General features: G+C 40.8%; 1 protein-coding gene across 2 annotated transcripts in view; it reads left to right on the forward strand.

The window, feature by feature from the left end:
- LOC137628858 (carnosine N-methyltransferase) overlaps nt 1-20,522 on the forward strand; it is a 56,278-nt gene that overhangs the window by 18,859 nt on the left and 16,897 nt on the right. For both annotated transcript variants that reach the window (XM_068360107.1, XM_068360108.1), the window contains exons 4-6: nt 1,089-1,255; nt 5,885-6,025; nt 17,407-17,569. In XM_068360107.1, coding sequence (XP_068216208.1) covers nt 1,089-1,255; nt 5,885-6,025; nt 17,407-17,569 — 471 coding nt within the window. The remainder of the gene's footprint in view (nt 1-1,088; nt 1,256-5,884; nt 6,026-17,406; nt 17,570-20,522) is intronic.

Genomic DNA, 20,522 nt, shown 5'->3' on the forward strand with positions numbered 1-20,522 from the left:
GGTATGTGAGTGGGAGGAGTAGCAAGCTACCCCCCATCCCCTGCTAACTAGCAGGATTGATAGTTAACCCTCGCTAAATTTTAATGGCTCGTTCTTTCAGCTTCATCGAAAGTAATACCCCTATAAATAGCTAAGGTTTGCATCGTTGGGAAAAATACAAATTATCTCCGAATTTTTCATATTAGGCTCAGTGGTTTGGTTAAACTTTATACTTTCAAGTATCTAACTAATCCCTCGTTGAAGAAACCTTATGGCATAACCGTCTCGAGTAGGAAGATATTTGGTTATGGCCTATTGAGCAATTTTATTGTATGCATGAGGGAAGGTACCTTTATGTTTAGTACTGTGAAGGATAAGAATAGTTTGGTACATTTTTTTTTACAATACTGTATGTGATTTATTACATCAAGTTGTTGACACATATGACCCACATCACTGCTATTTCAAGAATTGTAACATATGAATAAGAGTGTTGACTATGATGCTTAACATCTATTAGGAAAAAATTACTAAATCTTTGGAAAGTTTTGATTTGCAGTATTATTTAAAAGTTGTCCTGGTTTTATATTATATTACCTTGAAAATGTGTTACAAAGATCTGGTAGCTTACTTTAAAGTTAGCCTGTGCCCCAAACCTCGAAAATGTGCAAAATGAAGGTTTCGAAATGACACCTCTGCTATGATTTGTATGACCCTGCCGGCATCTTTGGCAGGTTATGGAAAACATGAAAAACTATGTAGAATGCTTTTTCAGATTGCGCATATTCTGTAGTGGGTCATTTGTCAAAACTGAATATTTGAGTCTGAGTTACACTAATTTTTATTTCCTGTACCCCTATGATTATCATAATATGCTTTGAGGTATTCTATCATGTTGCAGAAAAGCTTTCTACAAAATTTGTGCTGTTTATAAAAAGAGTGGAACGTCACTTTTCAGGTGTCTAAGAACTGGCTAAAGATGCCTGTAATTTTAATAGCATGCATCAACAATAAATTTTCTCATATAGATAATTGGTTTACTTAAAGATCTACTAACTAGTAATTATTCTAATTTTATATCTTAATTTAAAATATAAAAATCCATACAGAATGAAGCAGGACAAGACTTAAGCACTTTGGACTTGGACGTTGAGAAGGTCAAGTCAACGATCCGGCAAATTGTACGCGACTGGTCGCCTATTGGAGAGAAAGAAAGAAGTCTGTGCTACGGCCCCATCATAGAGCAGATTGTCCAACTGTATCCACCGGACCGTCTGTACGCAAATGTCGCTTTTCCGTTCTTTGGGTCTTGAGAATTGCTCTTCTTTTTAACTGTGCATTACAAAAGGTTCTCAACTTACAAACTTAATTGGTCTCAAAAGGTTGTTTGTAATCAAATTGTTTTCAAGTCCAGTTTTCATAAATTTTGACCTAGGGTAGGTCTAACCTGACTTGCATGCCTATGATTACCAGCTACAAAAGTCAGAAAATAGTTGGGTTTCATACAAAATAGATACCGGGTTATCACAAATGTCATTTTGCTTTGCTGTATTAAATAATATAATATTGTTTTATTACAGTATTATTTTATCTCATCTTTGTTGGTTTCAGTTGGATTTGTGTTTTTATCGCCAAATGTTTGTAAGTTGAGAACCTAATGTAATTTACTTAGTTTTTCTGTGTTAAGATCACTAAAGGAAATAGTAACTCCCTGATTTTACAGAGGGGTTTGGCCTTCTGGTAGGTAAATAAAAGTCTCTTAAGTAGGAAGACAACAGTCCTAGTGTATGTTACAGCTATGATAATAATCCCTTATCATATACAGTGGAACCATAGAGAAGAATTGTTCCCATACTAACAAACCTTCCGCTATTTATTGGATATTGCTTCTAGCGCAGCCTGAAGGCAGCCATTAGATTTTAAATGCGAGGTGGCAACCCTACCTAGGTAGTGGGGTGGCTTGGGGCTACCCAGCCACCTATTTCTGCTCACGGGTCAGTGAACCATGTCACTTTTTACTTTTAGCTGGTAGAGACAGGACGTTTCCTCTCTCTCCCTTCAAGGCTTAACCATTTACCGCTATTGCTTTACGCTCATTCTTTTCTTTACAGATATGACTTGTGTTTCTAAACGACGCTCCATTACAGGATAATGTGGCGATTTCAGATGTCGATGTTTGTTCTGCGAGTTATCGGAGGATTCCTGTGCGCTGATGTCTCCTCTAGGGGGTTTCCTTTCCTGCTAACGGGTTGGGTTTTTTCTTCCCCCTCGGAGGGGAGGAAATTTTAATCCTCTATTTATTTTTTCCTCATCGCTTCATGACGACATCGGCGGTGAAGTTAGTGACGGTGGCTGTGGCTGATGTCTTAGCTGTCGACTAGATCTACTACCGTTCGCCCTTCCTTCGACTTCTGCTGACGACGAGACTTCTCGCCTTCAGCCGATCTTGTCGTCTCCCAACATTCTGCAATTTTCTCTTTCCCTACAGGCAATGTTTCAGCGCGTATGGAGCTTCCGCCTGTTGAGGATTGCGGGATCAAGAACGATCATCATCCAACGGCTTGTTCGACAATCGCCGAATAGACGGATCATCCTTCTCCTTAACGATTGCAGGGGCAAGACTCATCACCTTGTCTTACTGGTTGATCATGATGTCGTTTACGACATTCCAATAATGTGATTAGAATTTCATTCTGTTCAATGATCGCAGGGGCGAGTCTCATCAGCTTGTCTTTCTGGTCGGTCAGGATGTCGTTAGCAACAACCAGATGTTAGACACACATTAGGGCGTCTTTTGTGACGATCATTGATTGCCACAGGAATCGTTACGATCACGAGATCGTAGGTGATCGTGACCTCGACGTTCTTCTTCTTGAAGGAGAACACCTGTTCGGTTTTCCCTTCGGGGGATTACTCCAGCAGGATTCCCATTAGAGAATTCCTTTCGGGGACAACTCAGAATTAAGCTTTGGCTTTTTTAGCTAGCAACTTTCATGTTAACCTGCCTTTAAGATAGAACTCTTTGGAAAGAAACAGAGAGAGTGCTGCTCGGAGGTTCGCCTTCAAGTGTAAAATTTCCCCTTCCGAGGGAGAGTCTTCACACAACTTTTGCGCAAGGTTGCGCGCACGCTCAAGATCGTGAGTTATACGCTAACGGTTGTGAACTCACGACGCTCATGGTCTTGATCACGAGCATTTTATGGACATGATCACGAGCTAGACACTTGTGATCGTGAACCAGACGCTCAAGTTACCGCTCACGCTCATGATCGTGATTAACATATTCATGATCGTGAGCGAGATAGTGACCTTGATTACGATATTACTCGCTCCTCAACCTTTGAGAACACATGATTGCGCTCACGCTGACGAGTGAGACGCTCAGGATCGTGCTCTCGCATTGCGAGCATAACACTCACGGTTGCGTTCATGTTCACAAGCGGGAAACTCACGGTCGTCCTCACACTAAGGAGTGAGACGCTCGCGATCGCTCACGTTCACGATCGTGCTCATGTTCTTGAGTTACACTCTTGATCGTGTGTTCTTGTACCCATATTTGTCTCTAGTTGCTTTAGCTTTGAGGACACTTGCGATCATGAGCTAGTCGCTCTTGATCGCATGTGAGACCCGCGCTCACGCTCTCAAGTGCACTCACGTTCACGCTCTTGAGAGTGAGTTTCACGGTTGCGAGCAAGACTCTCGTGACCGTGATTAGGACATCAGTGTCTATATCTCTTGAGAACGTTCAAGTGATTACAAGCGAGACGCTTGTGGTCACATTCACGGTCACGAGCGCCATGATTGTGAAGCCAGTCTCTTCAACTTTTGAATACGCTCTCGGGATCGCTTGTGAGATGCTCTCGATCACTCACGAGCGTGATTTACACGCTTTCGTAGACGCGAGCGAGGATGCTCATGATCGTGAGCTGAACACTTGTGATCATTATCGGGATGCTCATGATCAAGCTCATGCTCACAATCACGCTCACGATCATGAGCTACATACTCGAGCATGACGCTCATAATGGCGATCACGAGCGTCTTGTAGCCGTGATCGCGAGCTATGCACTAGTGGTCATGCTGGTGGTCGTGAGTTACTCACTCACGATGAGACGCTTGTGACCACGATAGAGGTCATGAAGCTCTCGATCATGCGATACACTCTCACGGTCACAAGCAAGACACTTGTGATCATGATCATGAGTATCTTGTGGTAAGATCACAAGCTATACGATCGGGATCGCGAGTTGGACGCACACTTGATCAAGAGCTGAAAGCTCATATCGAGAGGCTTAAGCTCATAATCATGAAATAGATGTTTACGCTCACGAGCAAACTGCTCGTGCTATCGTGTAAAGCATACTTTTGTGCTAGTCGCTCTCTAGCGAGATGCTCTCGCTTTCGCACGAGACATTCACGCTCTCTTGCTCTCATGCAGGACGCTCGCGCTCTTGTGCGAGATGCTCACGCTCTCGTATAGGATGCTCATACTTTTGTGGTAGATACTCCCACTCATGAGCAAGAAGCTCTCGTGCGAGGTGCTCATGTTTGAAGTAAGATGCTTTCGTGCAAGATGTTCACACTCTTGTGCGGGGCGCCCACGTGGGAGACGCGCACAATCACGAACGGGACTCTCACAATCTCACACTAGGCATTCCAAGACCTAGAACGAGGCTATCATGATCATGAGCACAGTCTCAAATGAAATGATCCTGAATAATTAGGTAGATTCTGATTTGTCAGCTACCAATTGCCGTTTTTCAACGGGTAGACTTACGGTTGCTTCTCAAAGGCACTGTTCATTATTCATGTTCAACATCTTGTCATTTGTTGTCCTACACGACAGTAGCGTGTCGTTTTCGCTTGCTGGCCATTGTACACTATTATTATTATTATTATTATTATTACTAGCCAAGCTACAACCCTAGTTGAAAAGCAAGATGCTATAAGCCCAAGGGCTCCAACAGGGTAAAATAGCCCATTGAGGAAAGGAAATAAGGAAATAAATAAATGATGAGAACAAATCATTCTAAAAACAGTAACAACGTCAAAATAGATATGTCATATATAAACTATTAACAACATCACAACAGGTATGTCATATATAAACTATAAAAAAGACATGCCAGCCTGTTCATCATTAAAACATTTGCTGCAACTTTGAAACTTTGAAGTTCTGCTGATTCAACTACCCGATTAGGAAGATCATTCCACAACTTGGTAACGGCTGGAATAAAACTTCTATAATACTGTGTAGTATTGAGCCTCATGATGGAGAGGCCCTGGCTATTAGAATTGACTGCCTACCTAGTATTACGAACAGGATGAAATTGTCCAGGAAGGTCTGAATGTAAAGGATGGTCAGAATTATGAAAAATCTTATGCAACATACATAATGAACTAATTAAACAACCATACCAAAGATTAATATCTAGGTTTGTGTAGGAACAAATAACAAATTTTATTTGTATTTTCGCCGACTATGAACCTGGGTAATTCAAGGTACACTTTCTGCCTTGACTACACCGTAAATCCCAGGCTTAAGGTCAATAGTGAGTGTTCAGCTGATAGGTGAGTGGTCCGCTTACCTGCAAGTATTAAATTGTACCGACCATTCCAGCTTCGCTGAAATCATGCTCTTTTTAAGGGACTCGGGTTTGTATAGTCATGAAAAATACAAATGACTGTACTTTTAAATTTATTAGAGAGAATTTTGTGATCAATTGTATGCCAGTCATTTTTATATAATTTTCTTTAGAAGCACTACAGTGTTGCTATTATTATGAGGAAGTGGATAAGAATTTGATGATTTAATCATTAGGTAGCTTTTGAAAAATTATATAATGTTATTGTCTACTGAGGTTATCTGTCCCAAATGACACTTGTTAATTTGCATGATTTTCAGAGATGCCTCCAGCATTAACATACTGGTGCCGGGGACAGGGTTGGGTCGCCTCGCTCACGAAATAGCGAGACGAGGCTACTCCTGTCAGGGGAATGAATTTTCTCTCTTCATGTTAATGGCATCAAACTTTATTCTGAACAAGTAAGTTACTTGAGTTTTGAATTTATATAAAGATTATTACCGTGATAATTTTTTTCTGTTTAAGTACCAATGTCATGAGGTCACCTCACATTGTTTACTTTAGGCATTACTAAATGCTATTTACAATATCCCCTTTTGGCCGATAGTAGTATCAGATTGTTAGCCTTCCATTTCACTTAGGTTTCTGCTTCCTTTCTTCTAGTTTTTTGTCAAACTTTTAACTCTTACTTTATTATTATTTTTATTATTATTATTATTATTACTACTACTACTACTACTACTACTACTACTACTACTACTACTACTACTACTTCTACTTCTACTTCTACTTCTACTACTACTTCTACTACTACTACTACTACTACTACTACTACTACTACTACTACTCGCTAAGCTACAACCCTAGTGGGAAAAGCAAGATGTTATAAACCCAAGGGCTCCAACAGGGAAAATAGCCCAGTGAAGAAAGGAAATAAAGAAACTGTAAGAGAAATAATTAGGAATCAAAATACAATATTTTAAGAACAGTAACAACATTAAAATAATTCCTTCATATGTAAACTATTTAAACTTAAAAAAACAAGAGGAAGAGAAATATCATAGGATAGTGTGCCCGAGTGTACCTTCAAGCAAAAGAACTCTACCCCAAGACAGTGGAAGACCATGGTACAAAGGCTATGGCACTACCCAAGACTAGAGAACAATGGTTGGATTTTGAAGTGTCCTTTTTAGAAGAGCTGCTCACCATAGTTAAAGAGTCTCTTCTACCCTTACCAAGAGGAAAGTAGAAACTGACCAATTACAGTGCAGTAGTTAACCACCTGAGCAAATAAGAACTGTTTTGGTAATCTCAATGTTGTCAGGTGTATGAGGACAGAGGAGAATATTTTGTGTATGTGTAGGCGAAGGAAAATTGAGCTGTAACCAGAAAGAAGGATCTTATATAGTACAGGTTAACCATCACTAATTTAGCAATCTATAATCCGGAAATATCAGGTAACCGGCATCATTTTTGGTACTGGCCGCTTGGTTGGCGGTACTGTTTTTCTATTAATTTTGCTACTGGCCGGTTGGCAGCGCTGTTTCCAACGTAAACAAATACAAGACGCACCCTCATTTCAGCAGGAAAACAGTTTTTAGTGTATTGTTGAAAACAGTCTAGCTGCACATTAAAGCAGAAACATACCTTACATTTCCCTGCATAAGACAAACTTTCAGATAGGACGAGGTAAAAAATTAAGGCAAATTTGAATTAATAACAAAACCATCAGTGCATAGGATAGCTTTTGTTGTATGCTAAAAAATCCAAAACAAATCAAGTAAAGACAATTTTATATCATGCTTTTGCTAAACATGCAACATAAAACCACAATTACTGCTTTGTTCAAGTTTCATCACCGATCGTAACTAACAAATGAACGCATCTGTGTATGTTAGCTTTTGCAGCTACAGATATCTTATCAAGTATTGGCTATGTAATATTAATAATATTAATTTTATCCTATCTAATAATGTCTAAAGAAATGGGAAGATTTAATGAGAGAGAGAGAGAGAGAGAGAGAGAGAGAGAGAGAGAGAGAGAGAGAGAGAGAGAGAGGGAGAGAGAGGGAGAGAGAGAGAGAGAGAGAGAGAGAGAGAGAGATAGAGAGAGGGAGAGAGAGAGAGAGAGAGAGAGAGAGAGAGAGAGAGAGAGAGAGAGAGAGGGAGAGAGAGAGAGAGAGAGTGTGTGTGTGATAAATAATTATAAAATCTATAAACAAACTGTATGGGTACTATGACTATTGCATATTGGTACTGATGTAATATTCTTTATGAAGAGATTTCGGATGAGTTCAGCTGAGGCCTACCAAATGTAATTGTTGATTATTGAAATGCTTAAGAAATTGAAAAAGAATTGAATGCAAACATGCTTTAATAAACAACAATCATGCATAATGAAATATGAAGGCTTAATAATGAATAGGAAATTAAATACTGCATGAAGCTTTAAAAATGAACTTCCCGTACGCATTCGCACACACATTGTCTCACACACTCACAGTCTTACACAGAAAGAGTGAGGTGTTCGGATGATAACTAATGATGAACACAAATGAAGTGTATGAAATAGAGCATAAGAATATCTTATTAAACAAGAAAATGGAATTTTTAAATATTTAACTTAGCCGGTGAATATATAGCTGCAACTCTGTTGCTCGACAGACAAAAAACTGTACAAAAAAACTCGCTAGCGATCGCTATACAGGTTGCGGGTGTGCCCATCAGCGCCAACTGTCGGCCAGATACCAAACTCCATGTAAACAAAGACTCAATTTTCTCTCTGTCGACGTGTCGACAAGACGTACTTTACTCGCTGTTGAAACCTGGAGTTTTTCCCATCATCTTTGGTGAAGTACTATATTCTGGTTTGAGCTTTCGCAGTGCAGGTGTTTTATCTTCATCTTAAATCTTGAACTCGTTTTGGATAGATTTAATTTTTAGTGACAAAGAGAGTATGGACTTTCTTTGACTTTTAAATGGCCGACCCTTCCCTTAGACGGAAGTGTGTTTAGGCTTTTAGTAATTATCTTATCACGTTATAAATTAATTATAGATTTTCCTCTTCGATTAACTTTCCATTTATAATAAACATAAAAAATAAATTTTAATGTTTTGTTTATATGCGACCTTTCCTGAGAGTAGGCGGTCCTAACTTGGAAACCGAAGTTAATCAACGTTGAGCCCTTTAAATCGTAAATAGCTTTTAAAGAGCTAAGGATTTAAAACTTTTTAAATGAAATATTTTATGAAAGAATTTCTTTGAATAGTCTTCGTACTGTTTTCAAAGATGAACTGACGTTTAGTTTGTTTATGCTACGCAGTTTGCGCTCTATCGTTACGATAGAGAGAGAGTGTATCACGGTTTCACTTTGCAGAGAGAGTAAATCGATTCTGACGTTTTGTTCATTCTTTCAAAGCTTAAATGTTTTAAATTCTATTTTAAAGGAACTTTTTAATTGAAAAACCTTTCAGTTTTTTCCTTTGGTCAAATAACATGTTTTTTTGACGAAACGTAATTGGGCTCTTCTCTTAGGTGCGAAATCAAGAGAGAAAGAGAGAGAGATATAGAGACGGAGGGAGAGAGAGGAGAGAAAACGTTCCGTTCAAGCGGGTAACGTTCTCGAGTTACTCTCGTCCCTAGTCTCTGTACGGGGAGAAAGGATAAAACGTTTTTAGTTTTATTCTCGTCCCCAGGCAATGTACGGTGAGAGATTGAAAACGTAGTTTTAATGAACTAGTGTTTATTCTCTTCCCCAACCACTGAATTTTTTTATCTTAAAAGATGTTTACTGTTTTTTTTGCTGGTATTAATGTGCTTGCATTATACGCCTGATTTCGCATTTACTACCTTTTGATGAGGGTAGAATTGCGTGTTTCAGGTAGAAATCAGTAAAAGTTTCGATTTCAGTGAAATAAGTGCAAAACAGAAAATCGTAGTGATAAAGTGATATTGCGCAAAGTGTTACAGTGTTGCGTCCGAGGGTTCGTCTGTTCGTGCCTGTCGTTCACCTAGTCCGGGACCTCTTGCAAGCTCCCAAGCCCAGGGGAGAAGTAATGTCGTACGACTTATGGGTTCGAGAGGCCTTGATCAGCGAACAGACGTTTCCCTCTATGGTATCGGGTGTATCTTACCAAGATCTCCCCTACCATAAGGCGAGAGAGACGTTTTTCTCCTCGTCATCCGAAGGCTTTTCGCATAAGAAACCTGTAACAAGGTTTCGAGACCCTTAAGCGAAAGTCAGTCCTTTCAGGACAGGTCCAGCGTCCTGGTTGCAGCCATTAGGACAGCTCTGACCCTATGCAGTCATCGGAAAACTGCTCGCCGCCTAACAAAAGCGTAACACAGACTCCGAGAGTCTTTTTTGTTGGCAAAGTGTTGCGGTCACAGACGTTACCCTCGTCTCTTACCGCAACCATTTCCGTGGATCCTTAATGGGTTGTACGGCAAGACATGCAGAATATGCTTGCCTCCCTTATGGAAGACTATTCTGCCGATTAGTCCGTTGAGTCTAGCCGTTTATCTCATCGATATCCTGGCTTTAAGCCAACCTAACATTCCTTTGTGCATCCTGTTGACGTTGGCGTAGCTAAGTCACGTCAGTCAGGTTGTTTAGAACCACACTCGATGCGGTCTCGTGTGGATTTTCAGCCACATTTGGACGTTAGGCCACTTGCTGATGCTCCTGTTGACGTTCAGGACGTTCGCTAACAATCGGAGTTGACTTGTTTTGACGCTGTGCGTCAACCTCCGCATTCTAGAGTTGTTTTGACTGCTCAGTCTAGGCAGTCAAAGCAGTCTCGAGTGGACGCTGTGCGTCCTCACGCACCTGTTGTTGTTGACAGTTCACAGACTGTCAAGCAGTTACATGACGTTGCGTCCTGGTCCGCTACTAATGCACCAGTGCGTGTGGACTCTGCTTGTAAAGCATTGCCACCACGGTAGGTCTCTCCCTTGCTTGAGACTCAGCTTTTATCGGACAAGGTTCCTTTAGATGAGGAAGTTGCTGTTCCCCCTCCTACTGATATTCCCTTGAGGACTCTGTCAGACGGAGAGGAGCCTAAAGCTGCTTAGCCCTCTATGGACTTTAATTAAATCATGCTGATTTTTAAGGATCTTTGTCCGGATCTTTTTGTAACTGCTGCTCCTCGTTCGCCTAAACGTCAGAGCTTACACTAGGCCTAGCTACTTCGAAGCCGTTGTTTATAAGCTAGTGCTCTCTCGCTCTCCTAGAGAGCTTTACGTTTGCTAGGCGACTGGTTTATCACCAGGAGGAGTTTGGGGGATACAGCCTTTGCTTTCCCTTCTTTTAAACTGATTTATAGAGCGAGAGTCTGATATGACACGAGAGAAGTTCTCGGCTTGGGAGTTCCTGCCTCTGCCCAGATAGACTTCTCAAATCTCGTAGACTCTCCCTGGCGCCTGGCCAGGAGACGCTCTAAGTTTTTTACAGGTCAACTTCACAGCTGTTCTCGAGCCTTTGAAGTTTTGCTGTACAATTATGTCATGCATAAACAAACAAGGCTTTCAGGGATGGAAAGCGGTACCGCCTCAATCGCTAACCCCGTCTGTTGCCGCACCTGCTCCCGTAGACCCTAAATGGGCTTTGCTGCAAGACATGCAGTCTAAGCTTGCGTCCTTGATAGAGGACTTTAATGCGGAGAAGGTTGCTGCCGAACCTTCTGGCCAACAACCTTCCAACCAGTCGGTTGTGCGTCCTGTTGACGCTGAGGTAACCTTCTCGCGTCTACCAGTTGAGGTGGTTCCTCCACCGATGCGATCCAGTGTGGGTTGCCAGCCGCACGTTGACGTTAAGCGACGCTCGGAGGTGGTTGTTGACGTTCAGGACGTTCAACAACCATCAGAGGTGACTTGTTTTGACGCGGTGCATCAACCTCAGCAACCCGGTATGGTGTTGACTGCACAACCCAGACGGTCTAGACAGTCTCGGGTGGACGCTGTGCGTCCTCGCGCACCCATGGTTGTTGACAGTTCACAGACTGTGCAGCAATTCCATGACGTTGCGTCCGGCTCCGTCACGCATGCACCAGTGCGACCGGACTCAGCGAGCCAGACGTTACGCACTCCGTTGCCGTTTCCTCATCAGTTTTCGGATGAGGAACTATCTGATGAGGACGTTGCTGAACAACAAGACGATCAGCCCCCAGAATAGATCAAGCCCTGCTATCCATCCAGAAGATGCTGAAGAAGGAACGCTGCTCAGTCAGGCTGTGGATGAGTCTGGTGGGGACGCTGTCATCCCTGGAACAGTTTGTATCACTAGGAAGACTACACCTCTGTCCTCTTCAATACCATCTGGCTTTTCACTGGAAAAAGGACAAGACGCTAGAAGCGGTCTCGATCCCGATTTCCGGAAAGATAAAGTCTTGTCTGACTTGGTGGAAGGACAATATCAACCTAAGAGAGGGTCTTCCCCTGGCTGTTCAGACTCCCCACCACGTTCTCTTCTCGGACGCATCGGACTTGGGCTGGGGCGCGACACTGGACGGTCGGGAATGCTCAGGTCTGTGGAACTCGAGTCAGAGGAGCATGCATATCAACTGCAAGGAGCTGTTGGCAGTTCATCTGGCCTTGAAAAGCTTCGAGTATCTCCTTCGAGGCAAAGTGGTGGAAGTAAACTCGGACAACACCACGGCCTTGGCGTACATCTCCAAACAAGGAGGTACCCACTCACTGACGTTGTACGAGATCGCAAGGGACCTGCTCATCTGGTCAAAAGGTCAAGACATCTCCCTAGTAACGAGGTTCATCCAAGGCGACTTGAACGTCATAGCAGATTGCCTCAGTCGGAAAGGGCAAGTAATTCCAACCGAATGGACCCTCCACAAGGATGTGTGCAAGAGACTTTGGGCCACTTGGGGTAAACCATCCATAGATCTCTTTGCAACCTCGCTGACCAAGAGGCTTCCAATCTATTGCTCTCCAGTCCCGGACCCAGCAGCAATACATATAGATGCTTTCCTCCTAGATTGGTCACATCTGGATCTCTACGCATTCCCACCGTTCAAGATTGTCAACAAGGTACTGCAGAAGTTCGCCTCTCACGAAGGGACAAGGTTGACGTTAGTTGCTTCCCTCTGGCCCACGAGAGAATGGTTCACCGAGATACTTCGATGGTTAGTAGACGTTCCCAGAAGTCTTCCTCTAAGGGTAGACCTTCTACGTCAGCCACACGTAAAGAAGGTACTCCAAAGCCTCCACGCTCTTCGTCTGACTGCCTTCAGACTATCGAAAGACTCTCGAGAGCTAGAGGCTTTTTGAAGGAGGCAGCCAGTGCGATTGCTAGAGCAAGGAGAGCGTCTTCCATTAGAGTCTACCAATCGAAGTGGGAAGTCTTCCGAGACTGGTGCAAGTCAGTTTCTGTATCCTCGACCAGTACCTCTGTAGCTCAAATAGCTGATTTTCTCTTATACCTGAGAAAAGGACGATCCCTTTCAGCTCCCACTATCAAGGGCTACAGAAGCATGTTGGCATCGGTCTTCCGGCATAGAGACTTAGATCTTTCCAACATAAAGATCTGCAAGACCTCCTTAAGTCTTTTGAGACCACCAAGGAGCGTCGTTTGGCTACCCCTGGATGGAATTTAGACGTGGTACTAAGATTCCTCATGTCAGACAGGTTTGAGCCGTTACAATCAGCCTCCCTGAAAGATCTCACTCTTAAGACTCTTTTCCTGGTATGCTTAGCCTCGGCTAAAAGAGTCAGTGAGATTCATGCCTTCAGCAAGAACATCGGATTTTCGTCGGAAAAAGCCACTTGTTCGCTGCAACTTGGTTTTCTAGCCAAAATTGAGCTGCCTTCTCGGCCTTGGCCTAAATCTTTCGATATTCCCAGCTTATCGGAGATCGTAGGCAATGAACTAGAAAGAGTCTTATGCCCTGTTAGAGCTCTTAAGTTCTATTTAAAGCGTACTAAACCTTTACGAGGCCAATCTGAAGCTTTATGGTGTTCAGTTAAGAAACCATCCTTGCCTATGTCAAAGAATGCTTGGTCAGACTTTATCAGATTGTTAATACGAGAAGCTCATTCACATCTGAGTGAGGAAGACCGAACTTTGCTTAAGGTGAAGACGCACGAAGTTAGAGCTGTAACAACTTCCGTAGCCTTTAAGCAAAATATATCTCTGCAAAGTATAATGAACGCAACCTATTGGAGAAGCAAGTCAGTGTTCGCGTCATTTTACTTGAAAGATGTCCAGTCTCTTTACGAGAACTGCTACACACTGGGACCATTCGTAGCAGCGAGTGCAGTAGTGGGTGAGGGCTCAACCACTACAATTCCCTAATTCCATATCCTTTTAATCTGTCTCTTGAAATGTTGTTTTTTATGGGTTGTCCGGAAGGCTAAGAAGCCTTTCGCATCCTGGTTGATTTGGCGGGTGGTCAAAGTCATTTCTTGAGAGCGCCCAGATTAGGGGTTTGATGAGGTCCTGTTGTATGGGTTGCAGCCCTTGATACTTCAGCTCCTAGGAGTCGCTCAGCATCCTATGAGGATCGCGAGGCTCAGTAAGGAAGACGTACTTAAAAAGGCAGAGTAATCGTCTAAGTCGACTTCCTTACCAGGTACCTATTTATTTTGTTTTTGTTATTTTGATAACTTCTAAAATGAAATAAAAACTCTTAGCTCATAAGATGTAAACATATTTAACTGGTCTCTACCCACCACCCTGGGTGTGAATCAGCTATATATTCACCGGCTAAGTTAAATATTTAAAAATGATATTTTAATTATAAAATAAATTTTTGAATATACTTACCCGGTGAATATAAATTAAACGACCCTCCCTTCCTCCCCAATAGAGACGCAGTGGGATGAGAAGAAAATTGAGTCTTTGTTTACATGGAGTTTGGTATCTGGCCGACAGTTGGCGCTGATGGGCACACCCGCAACCTGTATAGCGATCGCTAGCGAGTTTTTTTGTACAGTTTTTTGTCTGTCGAGCAACAGAGTTGCAGCTATATATTCACCGGGTAAGTATATTCAAAAATTTATTTTATAATTAAAATATCATAATAATATACAGTAAGAAAATATTGATGAAATATGACTCAGACGATTGCCGAATAATGACGCATCATAATAAATTTTCGGAAACTTCACTTTCTCGACTTACGACGCGCATCAGTCCCTATATCGGGCGTAAGTTGATGACTACCTATAATACATGGATAATCCAGCACCCTCCCGGTCCCAAAGTTGCCGGATTAGTGATGGCTTGCCTGTACTGTCTGGCCAGTCAAAGGATCCAATAACTAACGGTAGTATCTGTAGTTTGGAGATGAATGGCTTCCTTGTCATCATAGAAATGATGTTTAGTTAAATTTAAAATGACTTTTCTCAACTTCCTTTTTGTCTTGTACATTGTATTCCGGAACTTTCTTTAAGGATAGGTCACTGTGGTTCTCCCTTTTCCCATGATTTCTTGGCCTTTCTACAGGTTTTCGTCATGCTAATTATGTAAATGTTACTTGAAAGAGCTATGGTGTACTGTATTCATTTAATGGATTATAAAGTGTGTCCATTGACGTGATGGTTGTAGTTTTTCTAAATTCAGTTTCGTTGTAGTATCTTGGAATTTGTGCCAAGGATTTTTTTTATAGTTTTTTAATGCATTTGTGGTTTATCTTGAGGAATTTTGTATGGATGAATTGGTCTTTGAAACTTTGCAATGAGGGACTGTGGACATTTTTAAGGATATGAGATGTTGAAATCATAGGTTGAAAATTTGTAAACATGGCACATTAGTGAAAGTTTTGAATATGTACAGTTTGTAAAATTAATAGTAGATTATTTGTGAATAAGAGATGGCCTCTGAATATTTTTTAAATAGGATCCTACAGTATATGATAGTACAGCTGTGGAGTTCAATTTTTTTTTTTTTGTATTTACAGTGTGAAAGTGTTATTGATTGGAAGCCAGTGATTGTGATGAGTTCAATTGTTAAATATCTAATAAAAGTTGTAAGTCAGGTATGGTTGGTCATTGTTATGAAAAGGGGGAGATTATCCAGCCCTATGAGTTGAACTCAACTCTTTGCAGTGGACCCAATTATGTTCAAATATATGGTAGTAGGTTGGCTAAGGCACCAGCTAAACATTGAGATACCCCCAATAGAGAGTTATTGGGTCCTTTGACAGGCCAGACAGTACTACATTGGATCCCCCTCTGGTTATGGCTTATCGTTTCTTTGCTTACACATACGATTCACTGAATGGTCTGGCCTGTTCTTTACACATTCTCCTCTTTCTGATACACCTAATAACACTAAGATAAAAAAAAAAATCTTCCCTCAAGAAGTGGTTACTTTCCTCTTGGTAAGGGTAGAAGAGATTCTTTAGCAATGGTAAGCAGCTCTTCTATGAGAAGGACACTGCAAAATCAAACCATTGTTCTCTAGTCTAGGGTAGTGCCATAGCCTCAGGCACATAGTCTATGTTTCTGTATTTTATTTCCTTGCTGGGCTCTTTTCCCTGTTGAAGCCCTTGGACTTACAGTACCATGCTTTTTCAACTAGGGTTGTAGCTTAAGCTAGTAATTATAGTAAGAGCATATCATACTTTGTAATATGACATGAATCTGTATGATTTTGAACTTTGCATAATCACTCTTTAATCTTGAAATAACACCATTTAATATTTGTTAATTTTCTTAATAGTAAATTTTCTTAATTTACTATCCCAAGTCTTACAAATTAAGCTATATACAGTAGTGAACTCGGATGGAAAACTCGCAGACTAATTTCTCATACAGAACTATATTTTGCTGTTATAAGTGTTAAATGCCTTTATCCCGTATTGTAAGGTAAAGAGAAGATTAAAAACAAAAGTATTTGTTAGGTATCTTGTACTTTTGATTGAAGTGCAAAGTAGATTTAATACTTTTAGAACTTATGTCCTGAAAGTCAGTTCTTAAATCAGAGTGCCTTGGATGACCGCGGAGGTACCAGCAGTAGGGGATTCAGTGTTATGAAGCTTTATCTCTGGTCGATAACGGGGGAGGGTGGGCTGTGGTACCCCTAGCAGTACCAGCCGAACTCGGTTTAGTCCCTTGTCAGGCCGGGAGGAACGTAGAGAGGAGAGGTCCCCTTTTCTGTTTCATTTGTTTGATGTCGGTTACCCCCCAAAATTGGGGGAAGTGCCTTGGTATATGTATGTATGTATGTATTCCTGTTTAAGCTGTGGTTGATGTAGGTTCTGGGATACGCGGTACGTCACATTTGCGTGAACTACTTATAGTTTATCACATATTATAAAGTAACAGTAGCATCAAACTGAGTCTGCAATGATGAAAATTATTTAATTTAGATAAGGTTACAGTTTTGGAGTTTGAAATGAGGATTGGGGGATTTGGTAACCCATGATCAGCAAAGCAGTACTAGTCAGGGCCACTATTATTAGGTTGGTTTGCTGTGAGCTATCAGACAAAAATTTCCCACCATTAACAATCCACTTTGGCCAGCGTGTTGAGTAAAACTGGCCAAACCCCAGACATGAATTGACATGTCTGAGGCCCTTGTCCTGCAGTGGACTAGAAACGGCTGTATTTGTTGTTGTCATAATTTCTAGTATTAGTTCTTTATGCAAGTTGAGGTTTTCTATGCTGTTTAGTCAATTAGTCTGATTATTTCATGCCTGTAATGTTTTAGATTCCTAGTAATATATTCTTAATAAACATTTTGGCATTTTGTAAAGAAGCATGTATAGAGATGTACATCATTAATCAATACACAAGCTATTATATGTACTGTAATGCCAATGTGTGAGATATATTTTCCCTTGACAATTAAAAACGTTTTATTTTCTTTGGAACATCTGTGCCGCAGATGTCGAGGACCCAATTCCTTGCGTGTATATCCCTGGGTCCACACAGGAAGCAACCAGCTGACCAACGAAAACCAGTTGCAAGAAGCTACTTTCCCTGACCAAGACCCTTCGGAACTCCCTCCACAAGCACAGTTTACGATTGCCGCTGGAGACTTTTTAGAGGTTTGATATAACTGAGAAGATTATATATAATTCATAAACCAAAACTATGGTAGCATAAGTTGTAATAGAACATTCAAAGTACAAAGAATAGACACCTTGAATCGCAAGCATAAATTTCCGTTTATTTTTACCTACAACGAAAGTGATCTACAACACAAGATCTCTTTGGTCAAGAAATTGCTCATGAGGGTACACTCGGGCACACTATTCTATCTTATTTCTCTTCCACTTGTTTTGTTAAAGTTTTTATAGTTTATATAGGAAATATTTATTTTAATGTTACTGTTCTTAAAATATTTCATTTTTCCCTGTTTCCTTTCCTCACTGGGATATTATCCCTGTTGGAGCCCCTGGGCTTACAGTATCCTTCTTTTCCAACTAGGGTTGTAGCTTAGCAGGTAATAATAATAATAATTATAAGAGTCAATGCAGCCTATATCAATAACACAGTTCCTGTTATTTTCAAGTCCCTATAAGGCTGAATTTGACTGCCTATATAGATTATTGTTGATTTCTGTCACTCTTCCAGTTATGAGTGCTTCTTAGAAATTCAATGACCAGTGCTAGATTGAGGAACATTGCGGTACTGTCTATTGAAAGTGCACATGCTGAGAGTACGTAGACTGTTTAGTTGACAAATTTGACAGTAGGTATGATAATTGAAGAATTAGGATGCACTAAACATACTGTATGAAAATTAAGTCAGTCCTAAAGAATGTTTATGTATCAGCCTTTCTTTTTGTTTAGCAACATTATGATAATCTTATGATATTAAAACTATTTTTAATGTAGTCACATGGGCTAACAGCAATGCGCGGCCACGCATAACAATTTGGGGAGGACTTATGCTTTACGTTAGTGGTATGCAATTATACTGTAGGTACAATCATGTTAAAAATCTCACGGTAACCAAGGGTAACCTAACTCTTCCTTTCTTCTCTCTATGCAGAACAGATGGATAGGTAGAAATGTGTAAGTAAGTAGTTGATGGGGTAGTTTGAGGATGGATAACTGTATACTTTTTGATAAACTCTGTCCTCCCACCTGTCATAGGTAGGGAAGGAGAAGGAATGATTAGATAAGCTCCTTGTCAGAGACTTTCTAACGTGACTATAACTCGTCTAAATTCTTGATGGAACGAATCTTTTAATGAATAAGCATTATATAATTTTTAAGTTGCTATAGAGAATATTGTATTCATAAATTTGGTTCAAGCGACTCGTCCAAAAGCTTTTAAGAGGGATTGTACAAGAAAATGAGATTGAAATCACTTATGAATCAGTGTTTGGCTCTATTCCGTTTGGAAGCTAGTATTATTTAGTCTTTTTAATGTGACTTTATTTTCTAGCACACATTCCATCTTTACCCCGGTAACTTCGTCATTAATTCATTTATCCACACTTTAAAGTATTACAGTCTACCCTATACCCCCCATCTTTCTTAAATTTGTTAATGTCAGTCAACTATGTGCCTTCTTAACCTGCCTTGAGAGAGAGAGAGTGTGTGCGCGCGCGCGCCTTGAGCTGGCCACACACTTTCATAGTCCTAGAATTGCCACTGGGCCCTGATTATAAAAATAATGAAAAGGAAATATACTGTAGATTTATGTTTTTACTTTACAGTTTTTTCAGCCATCTAGGGGGAGCGGGGTTGGCATTTGGAATGGAACACCATTTGTTAACCCATAGATTACTACAGTATATGTAGTAGCAAATGGTAAAGATGACTGACATAAGAGAGTCAAGATTGATATGGTATTTGTATGATGTAATGACACAGTTTAGTAAAGTGGCTTGAGTTGAGTCATCCCATTGGGGCCAAGGATTGATGTCATGATGAAATGAAAGAGGAAGAAGATTAGGAGGTATTGTTGCCAGCAGTGAGAGGAGCTGGGTCTGGACGATGTTCATTCTAGCTTGTGATTAGTAGGTTTCCTGTTAATACTCAGTGACGCAGTTCTGATAGGCCATTCTGTTTCCTACGGTCGCCTTGGTGACTGACAAGGGCTGAGGTAGCAGCTGTAGGGGATTCAGCATATGAAGCTTCATTCGTGATGTAAAGTGAGGAAGGGTGGGCTGTGGCACCCTAGCAGTACCAACCAAACTTGACTAAATCCCTTGTTAGGCTGGGAGGGTGTGTATCTGTGTGTGGATGAAGGCTACCCCCCAAAATTGTGGGAGTGCCTTGGTAGATAAAAAGATGGATATTTAATTGTGCCGGATACTTGACAGTAATCTCAAGTTTGTACTGCTTTTGGCATTATTACATTTGTATTTGTAAAATGTATTATTGCTGTTATAATTATTAACATTTACAACTTATTTTGTCTTGCTCACTGGTAATTTGTTAGTGTTAGTGGTTTGAAATTGTGACCGTTCCAAGAGGTACTCTTGGATTAACCCTTCATAAGTATCTTCATAGAGTCTCATTGGTCCCTAGCAAGTTCATTCGTTCCATTTGATTTTTCTATCCTACTGTGCCATTGGCTCAACTTTGTTATACTGCAGTTTTCACCCTGCAGTTAGAAAGGTAGTCTTCTTGGGCCATCCATTGCAAATACTCTATCTAAATACAATTCATTGTTCTAGCATAACTAATGTCTAGTGATAGTTTATTCAACATAATATTACCTGGTATATTCTTTACAATACAGTTCTCATTTCACTTCTACTGTATATTCTTTTTGTCATTTACAACCCCTATTTTATTTCTTTTATATCCTTTGCAATGCTTATTTGACCTCATATACTGTATAGCACTTATTTTACCTCGTATACTTTATAGTATTTATTTTACATCTTTTGTACCCTTTAGGGTTGTGGTGGCCTATGTGGTAATGTCCTTGACTGGTGATCACCAGACTGGGGTTTGAGTCCCGCTCAAACTTGTTAGTTCTTTTGGTTGATGCAACCTCACCAACCATGTGAGCTAAGGATAGAGGTTTGGGGGAGCT

This window comes from Palaemon carinicauda, chromosome 36, assembly GCF_036898095.1.
Source record: "Palaemon carinicauda isolate YSFRI2023 chromosome 36, ASM3689809v2, whole genome shotgun sequence".
Classification (NCBI taxonomy): Eukaryota; Metazoa; Arthropoda; class Malacostraca; order Decapoda; family Palaemonidae; genus Palaemon; species Palaemon carinicauda.